The 20000-nt window shown below is 47.1% G+C and overlaps 1 protein-coding gene across 2 annotated transcripts in view; it reads left to right on the forward strand.

The window, feature by feature from the left end:
- Positions 1-20000, forward strand: part of rasa3 (RAS p21 protein activator 3) — a 46945-nt gene that overhangs the window by 15571 nt on the left and 11374 nt on the right. For both annotated transcript variants that reach the window (XM_080536572.1, XM_080536573.1), the window contains exons 2-7: positions 2376-2493; positions 3405-3508; positions 4785-4879; positions 7637-7713; positions 19603-19683; positions 19821-19893. In XM_080536572.1, the coding sequence (XP_080392698.1) occupies positions 2376-2493; positions 3405-3508; positions 4785-4879; positions 7637-7713; positions 19603-19683; positions 19821-19893 (548 nt within the window). The remainder of the gene's footprint in view (positions 1-2375; positions 2494-3404; positions 3509-4784; positions 4880-7636; positions 7714-19602; positions 19684-19820; positions 19894-20000) is intronic.

Here is a 20000-nt window from a genome sequence, read left to right on the forward strand (position 1 = left end):
TAATGTTTTCTGCAAGAGATGTAGACATACGGAGCGACCCTGGGGTCCATAGAGATGTGTGTTGTGTTGCCTGGCTCAGTTGTGTGAGTAAGTGGGGCTTCAATGCGATCTTCTAACCACTTCCCGGGCTGCTACCATGGAAAACGACACACCCCCGTGACCGTATGAACACGAGGAAGATAACCATCCTTAAATGGAACCTCGAAACGGTTCTCCTATCGAGATCGACAGACCGCAACGTTCGGGAAATAACTGACGCTTTCGTTTTCATGCAATTAATTGAATACACCCAGACAAGGTGCCGCTATAATAACAATGGCAACGCCCGGTTATACTGCGTTTCTGTCTAAATGTATAGTTTCTAGAGCCATGGCGTCATAATGATGGTATTAAGAGGTGGAATAATTCAGGTAGGACATCACTGAAGGCCTAGGTGTGAAATGCACCGCCCGCCACTGCACACCACACCACACCACACCACACCACACAACACAAGACAACACCACACCACACAACACAACACCACACCACACCACACCACACCACACAACACAAGACAACACCACACCACACCACACCACACAACACAACACAACACAACACAACACCACACAACACAACACAGCCTGTTTGCAACATAACACAACACCACATCACAACACACCACACCACACCACACCACACAACAACACACTCTTTGTCTATTTCCATCTGATCAATGGTGCCACTCGTTATTGTTACTGTATGTGTAAGTATGACATCGAATAGTTCAATTCTTGAACAAGGGGCCATACACTCCTATTCTAGCACTGATTGGCCAGATGTCTTCTGTTCATTGCAAGTCCCGGCAGGTCAAATGTATGCGGCCACTAGTAAGTCACTTTGGATAAAAGCGGCAGAGTAACTGACCCATCCTGGACTGTGTTTTAAACCCTTTCTAAGTGTGTATCTATAGGGGTGTTATTGGGTTTTTTACCTTGTTTTTTTCTGCACTGAAGCAAATTGTGTGTGTAACAATCTACGGTCTACGAGTCTTGAATCCTGAATCTTGAATCTTGGACTCTGCCTAAGAAGTCACACAACTTCTTTTTGTTCTATGACAACCCCCCAACAGCCCAGTGTGGCGATGGTTTAACACCAGAGCCAGGGAGAGAGTCTCCAGGGGCTATGAGGGGGCTATGAGGGGGCGGAGTGGGACATGCAACAAACTCTGAGTCACCCATTCAATCACAATACCACACATTCACAGTGGAACATGCTAGAGTCTCTCACGCTGCACCGCATGACATCAGCTTTTACAGTTGTTCTGGCACCTACGTTCCAAGGAGAGAGAGTTCCTGGACCTGGGGAATGGACGGGAAAGCACCCTGACTAATGTGACTGATGTTGTTGAGTATCTCTATGGGCTATCTCTCTTACTAGCCCAGAGGGACTGCAACATTATCTTTGTGGTTAGATAGTTTGACTGTCACACACCCATCACATACACGTGCAGTGTGTGTGTGTGTGTGCGTGCCTGTCTGTGTGTGTGTGTGTGTGTGTGTGTGTGTGCGCGCCTGTGTGTGTGTGGGTGGTTGGACCACATTCTTGTTTAAGGGAGTGTTGTCGCACGTGTGTGATAAACGGATTGGGTTCCAGCAGGACTGTCTCACGCAGATTCCACCATTCAAAGATTTGTCCTCACACACACACACACACACACACACACACACACACACACGTACACACACACACACACACACGCACACGCACACACACATACACTTACACTTACACTTACACATACACATACACATACACATACACATACACATACACATACACATACACATACACATACACATACACACACACACACACACACACACACACACACACACACACACAGAAAGAGAGGCTAAAGGACACAAGCTTAAGGAGAGGCTTCATATTAATTATACTCCTGTCTGGAGAAAAGTTTGTCTTCTGCAGACGTGTGCGTGCGTGTGTGCGACTTTAGAGCCTCTATACTTTAGGATGACACCATCAAGGTCATGCAGCAAAAGGCTCTTTTATGTAATAAATATATTAAACGTACTCCCAAAATGTCAATTTCAACTAGATTAATTTCACTATAATGTATTACTTAGTTGCATAATATACTGACATTAATAAGTGTTTTCAGTCCTCCAATTGAATTCCCAACCCTTCTCTGGATTTACTTGAGTGTACTGTACAATCCAGCTTTGTTCACTGCTAACCATACTCTCGCTCTCTCCTCCTCTCCCCTCCTCTCCTATCTTCTTCACCTCTCCTTTCTTCTCCTCTCCTCCTCTCTTCTCCTTTCCTCTCCTCTCTCCCCCCTTTCTCCCCTCCCCCTCTGCTCTCCTCTCTAGGTGAAGCCAAGAACATCCCTCCATACCCAGGGCCCAACAGAATGAGAGACTGCTACTGTACCGTCAACCTGGACCAAGAAGAGGTGTTCAGGACCAAGATCATAGAGAAGTCCCTCTGGTACGTCCTCTTCACTCTCTGTCTCTGTCTCTGTCTCTGTCTGTCTGTCTCTCTCTCTCTCTCTCTCTCTCTCTCTCTCTCTCTCTCTCTCTCTCTCTCTCTCTCACAGAGAGGACAGTCAGTTAGACTATTTTCCTGATGATGTTACCAAGAGATGTTACCAATTGAGACATAATTGAGATAATGATGTTCGAGGAGTTTGTTGTGTGTGTGTGTGCGTGTGTCTGTGTGTCTTTGTGTGTGTGTGTGTGTCTGTGTCTGTGTATGTGTGTGTGTGTGTGTCTGTGTCTGTGTCTGTGTCTGCATCTATTAGGATACTATTAAAAAAAGAGGTCGGAATGCAGACGGCCGACATTAATCGTAATAATGTCCCCAGGGTCGGGATCATGAGAATCTAATTGCTTTGGTTGACTGTTTCCCTGTTTTCTCTGATGTTATGAATGGATGTCTGGTCGCCTTTATCATGCCTGAGGGGGGGGGGTTTGATGGGGTTTAGATCTGACACTCCTCATCTCCCCCTCTCCGTCTCCTTCGTCTACATGTACTCAGTCCTGGTCGTGGGTCTGCGAGGGTAATAGTCAGGGACGGGCCAGTCAAAGTGCGTTTGTCATCCAGGCGTATCACCTCTGGGGTGAGGACAGCTTTCATATCCAGGCTACTTCTGATCGCAGAGAGCCCCCTGTTCGGCCAGGCTAATACCGTAGCTCGCCACGGACAGAATTAGACAAACTCTGGCCTTTTGAGCTACGCTGATGCAACCAAAAAATAAACAGCTCCGTTTCAGGGGTTAGGTTCGCTGGCTTGGACTGTGTCCAGCGGGCCATATCAGTATTGTATACCGTATCGTTGTGTTGGTTTGTGAACTCGTACGTTTGTATGATTGAGTTGTTTTCCCCTCCTCCTCTCTGCAGCCCTTTCTACGGGGAGGACTTCTACTGTGAGATCCCTCGTAGTTTCCGCCATCTCTCCTTCTACATCTTCGACAGGGACGTCTTCAGGAGGGACTCTAGCATCGGTGAGTAGCGTTGACCTCCTTGTTTCACAACAGTTGTGAAACTCCCCTCTCACCCCCACCCATGCGTGTGCGGTGAGCGCTTTTAATTGGTCGCACCAACTCCGTCACGCGATTGGACGATGCTTTTGATGGGTCCCAGGTGTTTGCGTTCTCGGCAGCTCTGTGATTGGCTCCGCTGCTCCGTTGCCATGGTGACTGCCAGGACAGAGCCGTCAGAAGGAATGCGTCGGGTCTGTTTTGGTGCCGAGGAGGAGGAGGACCGGCAACCAAACAAACACGCTGTCGTTCTGCATCACGGAAACTGGTGCTCCATATGTCCTCCACATATGTCCTCCACATGTGCACTTTTACTGCTTAATGTGGCTGACAGAGAACCTCACGCACTGATGGTGTTGTCTTCAAGCATAATATACATATATGTATACATATATATATATACATCATATACACTACAGTGTGTTGTCTTCAAGCATAATATTAATATACACTACAGTGTGTTGTCTTCAAGCATAATATACACTACAGTGTGTTGTCTTCAAGCATAATATACACTACAGTGTGTTGTCTTCAAGCATAATATACACTACAGTGTGTTGTCTTCAAGCATAATATACACTACAGTGTGCTGTCTTCAAGCATAATATACACTACAGTGTGTTGTCTTCAAGCATAATATACACTACAGTGTGTTGTCTTCAAGCATAATATACACTACAGTGTGCTGTCTTCAAGCATAATATACACTACAGTGTGCGAACCCGAGCTCGGGTTCGGCTCCAAGCTGCCATACGGGATGAGAAAACAAAAACATCAAAAGTACAGCAATACACAGATGTGGATAGTGGACATTGTTGATTGCATACATGATTATGTGTGTGTGTGTGTGTGTGTGTGTTTTGTGAGTGTAATGTAAGCTGAAGTGCTAGAGGTGTGAGCAGAGATAGCAGGGGGTTTACATGAGACAGGGTCATGTCTAGGTCAGTCATGATGATAATTGCTCTTCCGGTCTATTACTTGGTCTACAAGCGTGCACCCTCAACCCCAGGTGTGTGTGTGTGTGTGTGTGTGTGTGTGTGTGTGTGTGTGTGTGTGTGCGCGTGCGTATGCGTATGTAATTAATTGCTTGCATTTGATTAATTATGCTATGACTCCCATGTGTGTGTTAAATGAAGCGTCATGTTACTGAACAAGCGTTCTCATAGCATTTATGTGTATGGTGTGCGTGTGCGTGTGCGTGTGCGTGTGCGTGTGCGTGTGTGTGTGTGTGTGTATGCAGGCAAGGTGGCGGTGAAGAAGGAGGACTTGCAGAAGTACCATGGTAAAGACACCTGGTTCCCGCTACATCCTGTCAGCGCAGACTCAGAGGTTCAGGTGAGTACAGACTGGAGAAAACACACACACACACACACACACACAAACATACAGCTTCTCCTTTCTCTTTTTCTCTCACATTCTCGCTCTTTTTCCCTCCCCTTCCTGATTCTAGAGCAAAGCTAGACAGCGTGTGTGTGCGCACAGGTGTGTGTGCAGTGATTCAGAACCCCAAACAAACACAGAGTGTGTGTACCTTAAACATCAAATCAGCTCAGCCTGCAGGGCCAAAGTCACCCTGGGCCTCTGTGTGTGTGTGTGTGTGTGTGTGTGTGTGTGTGTGTGTGTGTGTGTGTGTGTGTGTGTGAGTGTGCATGTGTGTGCGTGTGTGTGGGCTCAGTCTGTGGTTCAGTCTCCTGTAGGTTACCGTCTGTAGTCTAATAGCTAAAGCGGGGTACACACATAAGGATTTTCTGGCCGATTTTCGGATGTCTGAAAACGACAGAAAACGCCCGATTATCAGATGGATCTTAACATTTTCCTATAACAAAATCCTGTGGTGTGAGGTGTGTTAAGAGTCAATTCTCTTCAATTGTGCAATCAACTCTCCCGACAACCTGCTCGGAAAATGGGCGTGGCCGGCAATCGTAAATGTCAAATGTGTTCAATACTTACGACCAGAAATCATAAGGTTGCCAGATTGTTTGGTGAAATTAGCGGTTTTAGACTGTGGTTAGGGTGGAAAATGTCATTCCCATCTGGCAACCCTGCTCGCGAGTCCAACTAGACGTGGATGGAATGTAGCCAATCAAGAAGCGAGCTGACTTCTTCTTTTCGTTATTCGGCACTTTATTTGCCCTGTCGCACATGGTTGTCTCGTACAGGTCAGTCAGGGTACTACGTTAGATAATAATAATAATAATAATAATAACTTTATTTGTATAGCGCTTTTCCTGCAAACGTTGGGGCTCCAAGTGCTTTAATCATTATATAATCTTAATTTAATTATTTTGTAATTTAGTTTAGTTTTAGTTTAGTTTATTTATTTAGCACACAAGAGATTGTGCAAGGAGGGAACGAAGCCCAGAAGGCTTGTACATAGTTCCACTCCCGTCAATATCTATGTTTCAAATAAACATCAAGGAACACTTAATGCATGTCAATAAGAGAAAAGAAACCACAAACAAAATCATATCCATAAAGGCAATATTAAAAGGATGGGTTCACGCGAGATTTCTGGCTTGGGGAACGAGACTCTAGAGAGTCACGCGAGATTTCTGGCTTGGGGAACGAGACTCTAGAGAGTCTGGAGTCTGTCGTAACGAAAATCTTTATGTCTGTGGGGTGCTGAAATGGGAAAATCGGCATACACCACACACAATATGATCAAGGCTGTTCAATCCAAGATGTTGTATCTTCATGTGTGGGGTCTGTCTCAGATAAGATTTCGGTTAAGATTTTGAAAATCCTTATGTGTGTACCCCGCTTTAGACTACAATAATCTCCCAGTTCATCAATGGTTCCATATGCTTTCACCCCACTGTCAATTTCTGGTTCCGTACACATACCGTACACATGTCTTCAGTATACATGTCTACATGTGGTCTATTTGTGGTCCAGTGTCTCCTCTATGTTCTGTTTGTGGTTCAGTTACGGTCCTGCCTTCAGCCGTCTATGACCTTTACGTACGCGTAGCTGCTCACGGCCAGGTCCGCTGGCTCCGCCTGTGTCTAGACCAGAGCGGTCATTGGTTCTCTACTGTTGCCCGACTGATGTGTTCACGGTTCAGTGTTCCCCCTATCTAGCCAACGTGTGAGTCATACGTTTCAGCGGTCCGTTAGAATATGGAGCATTCTACTGCTGCAGGGTGGTCCTGTCCAGAAAGATTTGTTTGGGTCGCCAGTAAAAGGTGGTCAGCTTAACCTAGTATGTTATGTTCGTGCGCGCACACACACACACACACACACACACACACACACACACACACACATGCATGCATGCAAACACATACCCACACACACACATACACACACACACACTCGCACGCACGCACACACACACACACACACACACACACACACACACACACACATACACACTGTCAAAGTTCCAGTGAGCAGCAACATCTGCACACAGATGGGAGTGTGTAGCCCCCGAGCGAAGGCCCTGAAACAGAGACGCATTCATCTGAGATGCAGGGGAGAGGAAGGATGTGTGTGTGTGTGTCTGTGCGTGTGTGTGTGTGTGTGTGTGAAAGAGAGGGAGTAAGAAAAGAGACAGAGGGATGGGATCACATGAAGAAGGAAGATAGAGTGTCTCTCCCTCGCCTTTTCAATAGAGGATACATTGTTTGGTGTGAGTGTGAGCTTCTGTGTGTGTGTGTGTCTGTGTGTCTGTGTGTGTGTGTGTTCCTTTTTCCCAAGGATAGAGTGAGATAGGGAGAGAGGGTAAATGAGTCCTTCACCATTTGCATATTGATGATGTTGATGGGAGCTCATTGCAGCTGCACCCCAGAACTAACCTCATTGACACACACACACACATTCCTTAATGCCCCATGAGTGAGTGAGTGAGTGAGTGAGTGAGTGAGTGAGTGAGTGTGTGAGTGTGTGTGTGTGTGCGCGCGTGTGTGTGTGTGTGTGTGTGTATGTGTGTGTGGTCATATACTGTATGTGTGTATGTGTGTGTGTGTGTGTGCGTGTGTGTGTCTGTCTGTGTGTATGTGTGTGTGTATGTGTGTGTGTGTGTGTGTGGTCATATGCTGTATGTGTGTGCCATCAGGTGGAGTGTGTGTAACGGTACGGTGTGTTTCCACAGGGGAAGGTGCACCTGGAGTTACGTCTGAGTGAGGTCATCACAGACAGTGGAGTCATCTGCCATAAGCTAGCCACACGGTGAGTCTCTGACCACACACACACACGCACGCACGCACACACACACACACACACACACACACACACACACACACATACACACACATGCATGCACGGCCACACACACACACCAACACACACTCACTATCTTATCTATTATACTGTCTATCTCCACCTCTTTCCCGTGCTGCCCCCTTCCGTCTCCCTCTGTCTGTCTGTCTGTCTGTCTGTCTGTCTGTCTGTCTGTCTGCTTGAAGGTTGTGTTCCTCATGTCCTCTTTCATGTTGACCTCAGGGTTTACAGTCATCAGTGTGTCTGCCTGGGAGCATCCTTCTAGGGAAACAACCACAACTACACACTCTTACTCAGGCTCTTATGTCCTGGACATCTGGCCACGTAACACATACGCTGACTTTGTCTTCGGGGATCTACAGTTCTAGTGGCTATAAACCTCCAGATTCACCACCATTCGTAAACATGGGTGACGTTTTTAGGCCATTTCAAAGTATGGAACCGTTGGTAAATCATGAGCAACAGATACTGTACTTTTGTTTACTTAGTTGAATGGGAGACAAGATGCGTCTCTCTCTCTCTCTCTCTCTCTCTCTCTCTCTCTCTCTCTCTGGGATGGCAGTCCCACAGTGCTTGCCGCAGTCCCACAGTGCTCCGCTTGTTACTTAGCAACACTTTGATTGGCATGGAGATGCTCCAAGCCTGGGGTTCGTGTCCAGGGTTTATTTTGAGTCTGGATGAGTCACTCCTCAATAGACTGTAAATAAACAAAGAGATTGTGTGTGTGTGTGTGTGTGTGTGTGTGTGTGTGTGCGCGCGCGTGCGTGCATGTGTGCGTGCATGTGTGTGTGTGTTTGTGTTGTTGTTGTTTGAACTCTGGAGGGATGCTGAGAGCTGCAGGTCCTTGTGCCTTGTGTGAGTGAACGTGCATGTTAATGTAATGTGGGTATGTGGAATGTTTTTATTTGTGAAAGTGTGTGTGTTGGTGTGCGTCTAATATGATGTTATTGTGCATGCATGTGTGAGCCTTTATGTTGACGGATTTACTTCTGGATGGATTAGTGTGTAGGGTGTGTGTGTGTGTGTGTGTGTGTGTGTGTGTGTGTGTGTGTGCATGTGTGCGCGTGTGTGTGCATGTGTGCGCGTGTGTGTGTGTATTTAGACTGATGTGTACAATATGTCTCCCCATCTGTATATGACACACAATAGATAGTATCCCGACCATGACCTGGGATGGCTTGGTTCCCACATTGCATTGTGGGTAATGAGCTTATAGAGGGAGAAAGCAGGCAGGGTGACAGGTCACTTAGTCAGTCCCCATTTAAAGATGCTGTGAACCGTGAGGGTCAGGAGTAATCATACTCAAGCCCTAGGGTCAAGCCGTGCTTGAATTAGACCTCAGCTATACAGTACAGTACTTAAGTTATTACAGTACAGTACCTAGAGGTGGGCGATTCATATTTCAACCAGAAATATATATTATATATATATATATATATATAATATATATTAATTTAATTAATAATATAAAATAATAATAATTACAGTTATGAAAACTGGACTTAGGACTTTATCTTGCACGTCGTGTTAGTATAATACTGGGAAATATTTACCTTAGGGTTTGGTCGATAATAGGTAGTATTGAATATGATTTTTGGAGCATTTCGGGTTATTTCTCTTACAGAAAATAGTCTGTAAAAGTGCTTAAAACACCAAATATGTGCACAACTACAAGTGCAGTATGGCGCTTCTTGCAAGGCAAAGCCTTTCTAAAGTTGACTACAAGTGTCTTTGTTTCACCAACCTATTTATTTATCCACTATTATGTTCTGTAGTTCAGTCATTTCTGCTCACACTGGTTTCACACTGGTTTCTTTTCATACTCTTTTCATAAGTAATATTGTGTAAGAGAATTTAGATATTGCCTAACCCTAAATGACCGAAAACAATACGTGGAACTTTCTGAACTTTCAGAACTAGAATCATGACAACTGATGTTCTAGAAGTAGAACTGAGGTGCTGGAACTAGAATGGGTTCTACAATGGGTTCAGGACAGGGCATGCCCGACAGAGACCGCTACATGGCGTTTGCCACTGAAGTTGACCCAAAACAACTGCCAGGGACAGATTTACTGGACTTAATTAATTCACCCAGCTCAAATCCAATTCATTCATTTGAAACTGACTCCACTTCAATTGGATTGACTCTTATTCTCTTCGCTTGATTTAGTTTTAGTGTCATTCATTTCCCTTTAATTTGATTCAAGTCCATTTGGAGAGAAAATGTAATCACAGGACAGGACCTTACACAAACCTACAGCTATGTTCTAAACAACACTGTTGACCGCCAGCAAAAGCTTTGAATACCTGGAGAATTCTATTTGGCCTGAACCCCACTACTGGCAAGTGTGTGGGCACTCAATGTAATGTGTGTGTGTGTGTGTGTGTGTGTGTGTGTGTGTGTGTGTGTGTGTGCATGCGTGCGTGTGTGAATGCGTGCGTGTGTGTGTAATGTGTGTGTGTGTGTGTGTGTGTGTTTGTGTAGGCCAAGCAGGGGTTATATAAACAAGCTTACTGAACAGGAAGCGCTCTGGCATTAGTAACTGCCCCCCCCCCCCCCCACACACACACACACACACACACACACACAGACCGTTATTAACTTGGGGGGGTTTGTGTGTGCGTGTCAGTGCAGATGGCTTTATGTCTTTATGAGGTCTACCTGTGTGTGTGTGTGTGTGTGTGTGTGTGTGTGTGTGTGTGTGTGTGTGTGTGTGTCTGTGCGCATGTTCATGTGCGCTTGTGTTTTGTGTGCTTGAGTTTAGTGTGTGTGTATGTGTGTGTGTGTGTGTGTGTGTGCGTGTGCGTGCGCGTCCTGGTGCGTCAGCGGTACAGAGGAAGTGATGGTTCCCGCTGGCCGTCCTGTCCTGTCCTGTCCCGCTGTAATCCCCTTACAGGATGATGTCATTCAGAGGGGCAGGCATGGGAGTGAATCGTCTTCTGCTCAGCATGACCAACAACAACATGAACCCTCCTCTGATTGGACGAAACAGGCCGTGGTCATAGACTGTGTGAATGGAGTGGGGGAGAGGGTCATGACCGTGTGAAACACAGATTTGTTTTCTGTCTCTGGTGGTGTGAAAGCCCCGTGGATACGTACACCAGGGCCACGCCGGCGGAGGTCGCCCTCGGAGGACGGGCTCACAAGTGTCGTGAACCTGATTTGAAATCCTTGTTTCGTTCCATTGAGTTCCGTTCTGTCCTCGAAAATGTCTGCCTCCACCAGCCTCCCCCTTCATAATAATAATAATAACTTTAATTTATATAGCGCCTTTCAAAGAGCCCAAGGACGCTTTACAGGGGAATGATGAATGAATGAATGAATGGACTTTATTGTCATTGCTACAGTACAGGTACCAAACAACGAAATTTAGGAGGGGTGGCTCCCCTGGTGTTAGGAAAGGAAAAAAAAATAAACTTAAAAAAAAAAAATCACAAGAAGGGAAGGAGCTGGTTTACATAAATAAAGGCTATGTACACTATCCACTGTACTATACTGTACAGATAGACGACTAGGGTTGTCATATTGCACAATAGTATTGTTTCACGTTATTTAAAGTGTCAACAGTTTGCAGGCTTGAAATGTACATGTTTGTGCCTCAGCACTACACCTGATTTTTTTCAGTCCAGCAGCTGCCATACAATCCGTCCAGACTGTCCAGGGCCCAGAACTTAGGTCTTTGCTGTGTTCAGGGCCTGGACGGCCCTGTGGTAGAAGCTGTTCTTCAGTCTGTTTGTCTTAGCGGCCAGGGTCCTGAACCGCCTTTTCGAGGGCAGCCTGGTAAAGTGTTCGTACCCAGGGTGGGTCGGGTCCCTGGAGATCTTGGAGGCCTTCCTGAGACAGCGTGTGTTGTACAGCTCTTCCAGAGAGGGGAGGGGGGCGCCGGTGATCTTCTGTGCTGTTCTCACGACTCTCTGTAGCGCATTTCTCTCCGCTGTTGTGCAGCTGGAGAACCAGTTGCAGATGCCGTAGGTGAGGATGCTCTCCACTGCGCCGCGGTAGAAGGTCACCAGTATCTCCTGCTTGCTGTGTTCCTTCCTGAGGACTCTCAGGGTGTATAGCCGCTGTTGTGCCCTCTTGATGGTGCCTTTTGTGTTGTCCTTCCAGGTCAGGTCATCCCGCATGTGCATCCCCAGGAATCGGAGGGTTGAGACTCTCTCCACGCTCTCTCCGTCGATGAGCAGGGGCTGGATCTCGGACTTTTTCCTCCTGAAGTCTACGATGATTTCCTGGGTCTTTGACTTGTTCAGCAGCAGGTTGTTAACCTTGCACAGCTGGCTCAGTTGCTCTACCTCATCCCTGTACGCCGCCTCGTCCCCCCCCGAGATGCATCCCACCACGGTGGTGTCGTCTGCAAACTTTACGATGGAGTTGCTGGGGTGGACGGGGGTGAAGTCGTAGGTGTAGAGGTTGTAGAGGATGGGGCTTAGCACGCAGCCCTGGGGGGACCCAGTGCTGAGTCTGAGGGCTGTGGAGGTGTGGGGGCCCACCCGCACCCTCTGGGGGCGGTCGGTCAGGAAGTCCTTGATCCATGCACATATAGAGTGTGATAGACCCAGGTCTAGTAGTTTGGTCACTAGCCTGTCTGGAAGGATGGTGTTGAAGGCGGAGCTGAAGTCCACAAAGAGCAGTCTCGCGTAGCTGTTTCCCCTCTCCAGGTGGGATAGAGTGGCGTGGAGAGTCGTCGCGATGGGGTCCTCTGTGGACCTGTGGGCTCTGTAGGCGAACTGGTATGGATCCAGGTTGGGCGGGAGGCGTGTGAGTATGTGGGCCCGGACTAGTTTCTCGAAGCACTTCATGATGATTGGTGTGAGTGCCACCGGGCGGTAGTCGTTTAGGCAGCTCACCGTACTTTTCTTCGGGACTGGGATGATAGTTGAGGTTTTCAGGCAGGGTGGGATGGTGGCCTGGGACAGGGACTGGTTAAAGATGTTGGTGAAAACCCCGGCCAGCTGGTCGGCGCAGTCTCTCAGCACCCGTCCCAGGACGCCATCCGGCCCCGAGGCTTTCCTGGGGTCCACCGCCTTCAGTACGCGTCTCACTTCATGCTCTGTGCGGGTGAGGCTGCTGAGAGCTGGAGAGAGTGGTGTTTGTGTTGCGGTTGTGTTGGATTGGACAGACAAAACAGAAAACAAACAAAACAAAACTGAAACAATGACTAGGGGCCAAAGGCCTTGGAGAACAGATGAGTTTTGGTGTCACTGCTTGTCTAAAGGCAATGTATCCATGTCTAATGTCTCTGTTTGTTGTACACGTCCTCCATGAGAGAGTCTGCGTGCGAGAGAGAGTCTTTAACACTAGGAGCGCCGCGGATCGCGACCTTATTCCATCGCGATGAGGTGTGCTTCAGCACTATGATAGTTTAACATAGAGAAGAGTGTACTGACGCACAAAGATCGCTGGAGGGCGATGTCACGCAAGAAGCGTGAACATGCAACACACCGCGGGGGAAACCCGATCTCTTTGTTCATTGATCGGAGAGCCATCAACCCTTTCACACATAGTTCCAAGTAATTTTCTTGGAATCCCAAGCTGTGTTGACCAGGTATCTGTAATGTTCACATTTATATATAACAGTAATAAATATAGCAATAAAAGACAGCGCTGTAAATAGTGTTATTCTTGCACAATTGCACCCACAACGTGCTATTGCCGTCCGGAGTTGATCAGCTCCAGATTGAACCAAGGTTCTTCGCTACAGAAACATTTTCACACAATGACAAACATGTGATGCGTTTTATATTATATTCTTTGAACAACAGAACGGGACAGGCGCCAGAAACTGCCATAATATACCATACATATATCTGCCATATATCGTACCTCCGTTTTATATTGAGAAATATGATGATAAATACATATAGGGCGGAGCTATGATATGTGGTGTGTGGCTAGATATTTTCATGTAGCACTGTGACTGTGCCTATCTGTGGAATATTATTTATAAATAGTGGTCTCCTGAGAGGAGCGAGTCTTGATTTGTTTTATGCAACAAGGAGGTGAAAATGGTTACAGAAACACACCGTTGGGACGTGGTGGAGCGGGGGAAACCCAATCTCTTTGTTCATTGATCGGAGAGCCATCAACCCTTTCACACATAGTTCCAAGTAATTGTCTTGGAATCCCAAGCTGTGTTGACCAGGTATCTGTAATGTTCACATTTATATATAACAGTAATAAATATAGCAATAAAAGACCCATCAACCCTTTCACACATAGTTCCAAGTAATTTTCACCTTAGGTTTTTGTGAACGGGACGATCAGAAAGAGATTAGTTTACCACGAAACAAGGAATGCAAAATCAAAAAAACAACGCATTACATTGGCCGTCCTATGAAAATTGACAGCGCTGTACATAGTGTCATTCAATGCACAAGCACGTAATTTCAAACGATTTTGGTCGACAGCGAAATACATTATCAATATCTTATTATCAATTGTCAATATACTCTCTCCCTTCTTCTCCTTACTTTCCTGTCTGTCTTCACTATATCTGGGACTGCCCCACTCAGAAATATCTGTTCGTTATATCGTTGATGATTACAGGCATAATCATCGCCGACATCATTTTATTTGATGTACACATTTCACGGCAAGAGACAGTTTATTCTCCCAACAATTGTTTGTTCACTGCACAACATGAACACAGTGAGGATTCAAACAAACAAAATAATGAATACACTCTGCAACGGGACAGGCGCGAGAAACTGCCGTGGTTGAAACTGCCGTGGTTGAGAGAGTTGAGTACAACTGAGTACAACCTTTCTGGTGGGGGATGGTTTGAAGGGCTTGTTGAAAGAATTGGCATCCTTTGTGTGGTGATCGGAAACGATCAGAAAGAGATCATTGAGAATAAGATGACCCTCCCCCATGCATCAACCATCAATTGTCAGGATTCATCTGTGATAAACAATTGCCTTCTAATTACATGCCATTGAATATGTTTGCATATGAACACACTTATTCCTACATTATCAATATCTTATTATCAATTGTCAATACTCTCTCCCTTCTTCTCCTTACTTTCCTGTCTGTCTTCACTATATCTGGGACTGCCCCACTCAGAAATATCCGTTCGTTATATCGTTGATGATTACAGGCATAATCATCGCCGACATCATTTTATTTGATGTACACATTTCACGGCAAGAGACAGTTTATTCTCCCAACAATTGTTTGTTCACTGCACAACATGAACACAGTGAGGATTCAAACAAACAAAATAATGAATACACTCTGCAATTGGCTACTACTACAACGTGGTCTACAGTGATATACAAAAAAGACATTATATACAATATTATAAATATCCGTTTGTTATATAATATTCGTTGATGAACTACTTTGCTGTGGTACCTATGTAATACCACACAGCTTGATAGGTACATACTGTGCAGTGTATCATTCATAACTGTACATAGGCTACACATATCATAATATCTTATCACTATTGCATGGAACTTGGGTGAAAAAAAAACCTCAGCTCCAACAAATCTGAAGGGATTGGGAGACATACTGTACAGTTTATCATTTTCATAACTGTCTGTACATATACATATCTTATGTATCCCTATTGCTATATATAGCCTATATATAAACACATTATGTTACATACTTATCAGTCTTATACTGTATCTAATTGATTGATTGATTGATTGATAGATACTTTATTTATCCCCGTGGGGAAATTCATTGTGCCGCGCCACTCCACTAAAAACCACACATAACAACACAACACAACATAAAGGACAGACAACAACACTGGGCCAGCCATGTACAGTATATAAAAAACAGTGAGATCTGATATAAAAGTGGATTAAAAGGATGGCTATAGTTATTTATATTAAAATACTAAAAAAAAAAGTGATGATGATGATTAAAATAAATAATAAATACAAATTCAGGAGCCTTGACCCCGACTGCTACTTTAGTTGCCATTGAACAGTCTTAGTGCAGCCGGGATAAATGATTTTTTATATCGCTCCGTCCGGGAGCGGATCGTAATGAACCGCCCTCTGCGGCGGCTGCTGGTTTGCCCAGCGAGGACATGATGGAGGGGGTGGTTGGGGTTGTCCCTGATGGACAGCAGCTTACTCCTAGTCCTTCTCTCCACCACCGTCCCCAGAGAGTCCAGGCTCCTTCCCACCACTGAACCCGCCTTTTTTACGAGCTTGTCCAGCCGTCCGGTATCCCTCTTGGTGATGTTTCCCCCCCAGCAGACTGCAGCGTAGAAGAGAATGCTGGCCATGACAGACTGGTAAAACATGGCCAGCATCTCTCCACACACTTCAAAAGACCTAAGTCTTCTTAAGAAGTACAGCCTGCTCTGGCCCTTCTTATAAAGTGCCTCTGTGTTGGTGGACCAGTCCAGTTTGTCGTCCAGATGCACCCCCAGGTACTTGTAGGTCTTCACCACCTCGATATCCTCGCCCCGGATGTTAATGGGCAACCGAGGTGGCTTAGACCTACGGAAGTCTATAACTAGCTCCTTGGTCTTGGTTTGGTTGAGGAGCAGACCATTCCTCTCGCTCCAGACGCTGAAGGCTCCTATCAGATCCCTGTACTCCCCCTCCCGTCCATCCCTCACGCACGCCACTATGGCTGTATCGTCAGAGTACTTCTGTACGTGGCAGGACTCAGAGTTGTAGTTGAAGTCTGATGTGTACAGGGTGAACAGGAAGGGAGCCAGCACAGTTCCCTGCGGAGCCCCGGTGTTGCTCACTACTGTGTCCGAGACACAGTTCCCCAGCCTGACTGACTGTGGCCGTCCAGTGAGGTAGTCCATGATCCAGGATGTAGTGGAGGGATCAACCCCCATATCTGAAAGCTTCTCTCGGAGTAGAAGAGGCTGGATGGTGTTAAAGGCACTTGAAAAGTCAAAGAACATTATCCTCACCTGACTTCCCGGCTCATCCAGGTAGGAGTAAGCACGATGGAGGAGGTAGAGGACAGCGTCATCCACACCAACTTTTTCCTGGTACCCGAACTGCAGGGGATCACGTGCATGTTCAGTCTGTGGTCTCAGATGTCTCAGAAACAGCCGCTCCAGTGTCTTCATACTATGTGAAGTGAGGGCAACCGGTCTGTAGTCGTTGAGCTCGGCCGGGCGCCCAGTTTTGGGTACTGGCACGAGACATGATGTTTTCCACAGAACCGGCACCGTCCCTGACTGTAAACTCAGGTTGAAGAGCTTCTGGAGGGGCTCAGCCAGTTGGTCTGCACAGACCTTCAGCAGCCGCGAGCACACCCCATCAGGACCCGCCGCCTTTCCAGGGTGCAGCCTCTTCAGCTCCGCCCTTACCTCCTCCACTGTGAGGGACAGGGGGGGAGGGCTTGGTGGGAGAGGGGGGGAGAGGAGGGGAAGGGGAGGGGAGGGGAGGGGGGGGGGGGGGGGAGGGGAAGGGGGCCCAGCCGTGCTGCCGAGCCTGTAGCTGTGGGATGTGGGGGAGGCTGGTGAAGCGGGAGAGGTAGTGGGAGGGGCAGCAGGGACAGAGTAGGCACCGGCCGCTGAGTCAAACCTGTTAAAAAAGTGGTTGAGCTCATTGGCCTTAGCCAAGTCTGGGACCGCTGCCTGACTGTTCTTCCGTTTGTAGCCGGTGATGGTCTTCATCCCCTTCCACACCTCTCTGGTGTTGCTGTGTTGCAGCTTCCTCTCCACCTTGTTCTTGTAGTCCACCTTGGCCTGTTTCATACTCCTCTTCAGCTCTTGTTGTATCAGCCTGCGCTTGTCTCTGTCCCCCTCTCTATAGGCAGCCTTTTTTTGGTTCAGTAGTAGCTTGATGTTACAGGTAATCCATGGTTTATTGTTGGGAAAGCAACGCACCGTCCTCGTCGGAACTATCATGTCCCTGCACCATGTCAAATAGTCAGTGCAGCAGTCAACCATCCTGTCCACAGCTGTGCGCCCCCTATTACCTTCTGTGTTCTGTAGTTCCACCCAGTCTGTGCATTCATAACAGGCCCTGAGGGTCTCACAGGCCTCCGGTGTCCACTTCCTGAGTGTCCTGGTGGTCACAGGCTGCCTCATAACACAGGGTTTGTAGGAGGGCTGGAGTAGGACCAGGTTGTGATCTGACCTGCCAAGTGGTGGGAGTGCTGAGACAGTGTATGCCTCCTTGGCATTTGCATACAGTAGGTCGAGGGTCTTATTCTCTCTGGTGGGACAGTCAACATACTGCACAAATCCAGTTAGGTGATGAGACAGGCTGACATGGTTGAAATCCCCCGAGATTACAATGAATGCATCGGGGTGCTGGGTCTGAATTCTCGCGACAGTATCGTGGATGACGTCACACGCTGTTGCCGGAACCGCTCTCGGAGGAACGTACACAACAATTGCAACGTTGTGAGAAAACTCTCTCGGAACATAATATGGTCGGAGTCCAACTACCAATAGTTCAGCATCCTGACAGCATATCCTCTCCTTCACCGTGACATGACCCGGATTACACCAGCGATTATTCACGTACAGGATCAGTCCCCCACCTTTACTCTTGCCACTCGTCCTCGCATCTCTGTCCGCTCGCACTGCAGTGAAGCCGGCTATCTCCACACATGAGTCGGCGATGTTGTCATTTAGCCAGCTCTCAGAGAAGCACATCAGGCTGCACTCCGTCCCGATACACTGGATTATGCATCACGAGTGCCTCCAACTCGTCACATTTGTTGGGTAAGGAGTTAACATTTCCCATTACGATTGATGGTAGAAACGGCTTGTATCTCCACCGCCTCCTCGATTTAGCTTTTAGCTTCGCTCCAGCTCTGCACCCCCGGTATTTCTTCTTCCGTAGTTCCTTCGGTAATGAGTGTTTGAAACCCTCATGTTTTGCAGTCTCTCTTAGTGCAAAGAGGGCACTTCTAGTATAAACAACTCTGGCTGAGGTTGTAACATTAGACATTATACAACAACAAAAAACCGACAAACATTAGAAACAGAGCAGCGAGACCTGCTGCCGCTCAGAACGGCGCAACGACGGAAGCAACAGATGCAACAGCACTGAAGCCTGAAGGTTGAGCACAGTGTGTGTCCCCTTGCTACCTCTGCTGATATAAAAGAGAATTGCAGCCTTGGAGAAAAAGATGGCAGCCGAATCCCAAGGCAAATACACAGACACACACAGAAATACTGCAAAATCGCTTTATACTAACTCGATTTTGAAAATGTAAAGATGCTGGGTAGTAGAACGCACATATCTAGGAAAAGTCATGAAAGGAGGGTCCTGAAATTTGATCGAGTGCAAAGGTAGATTTTTTTTTGTACTCACTGGTGCTGTTTAACACCTCACGGCTGCTCTAGTGTTAATGAGAGCTATAAAAAAAAAATCCCCAGACTCTTTCTTTGAAGGTCTTTATAGAGTCGCTGTAAACCACTAGAATAACCACCGTTAGCACGGTGGGTGACATGTTCCTCACGAATGAGGGTTCGCTAGTAGCGATGTTGTCTGTGTTGTACAATTCATCCACGGGAGGGTTTGCGCGTTCGGTTCTCTGGAATGAGAGCTAGCTAGGTGCTCATTAGCCTGTGGCCGTTCCAATCGTTGAACCATTACATGACTGTTTCTGTGGGATGTGGCGGAGGTGCTTGTGGACTGGTTGAAAGGTTTGGCCCCTGGTGTCTGGAGGGATCATGGAGGATTTAGAGGTGGCACCGAGAACACCGACAGCTGGGGAGGAACTAATCGCTCACGCGCACGCACACACACACACACACACACACACACACACACACACACACACACACACACACACACACACTCTCACACACACACACTCACACACACACACACACACACACTCACACATACACGGTATTGATGATGCTTTCTCTCTCCCTACAGAGTGATAGAGTGCCAAGGACTGCCCATCGTTAACAACCAGTGTGACCCCTATGCTGCTGTCTCCCTCCTGGGACCCTCCAGGTCAGAGCAGACCACCACAGAGACACGTCTAGCATCGTCAATGCCGTCAACGTCAGGTCAAATCAGTTATCAGTCGTTTAACCAGCCTTTTTCTGTCTCTCACCCACACACACACACACACACACACACACACTCAGGTCGGAGGCCAAGAAGACGAAGGTGAAGAGGAAAACAAACAACCCTCAGTTTGAGGAGGTGTTCTACTTTGAGGTGAGGACCGTCGTCACAGGACCCAGGAGAGGAGTAGAGCCGGTGGTTAGGTAGTCAGGGTTTTACTTGGAACTTGGAACGTCAGAAAGAGGAAGGGGCGGCTGCTC

The sequence above is a fragment of the Nansenia antarctica genome (genome assembly GCF_963989245.1).
Source record: "Nansenia antarctica genome assembly, chromosome: 1".
Lineage (NCBI taxonomy): Eukaryota > Metazoa > Chordata > Actinopteri > Argentiniformes > Microstomatidae > Nansenia > Nansenia antarctica.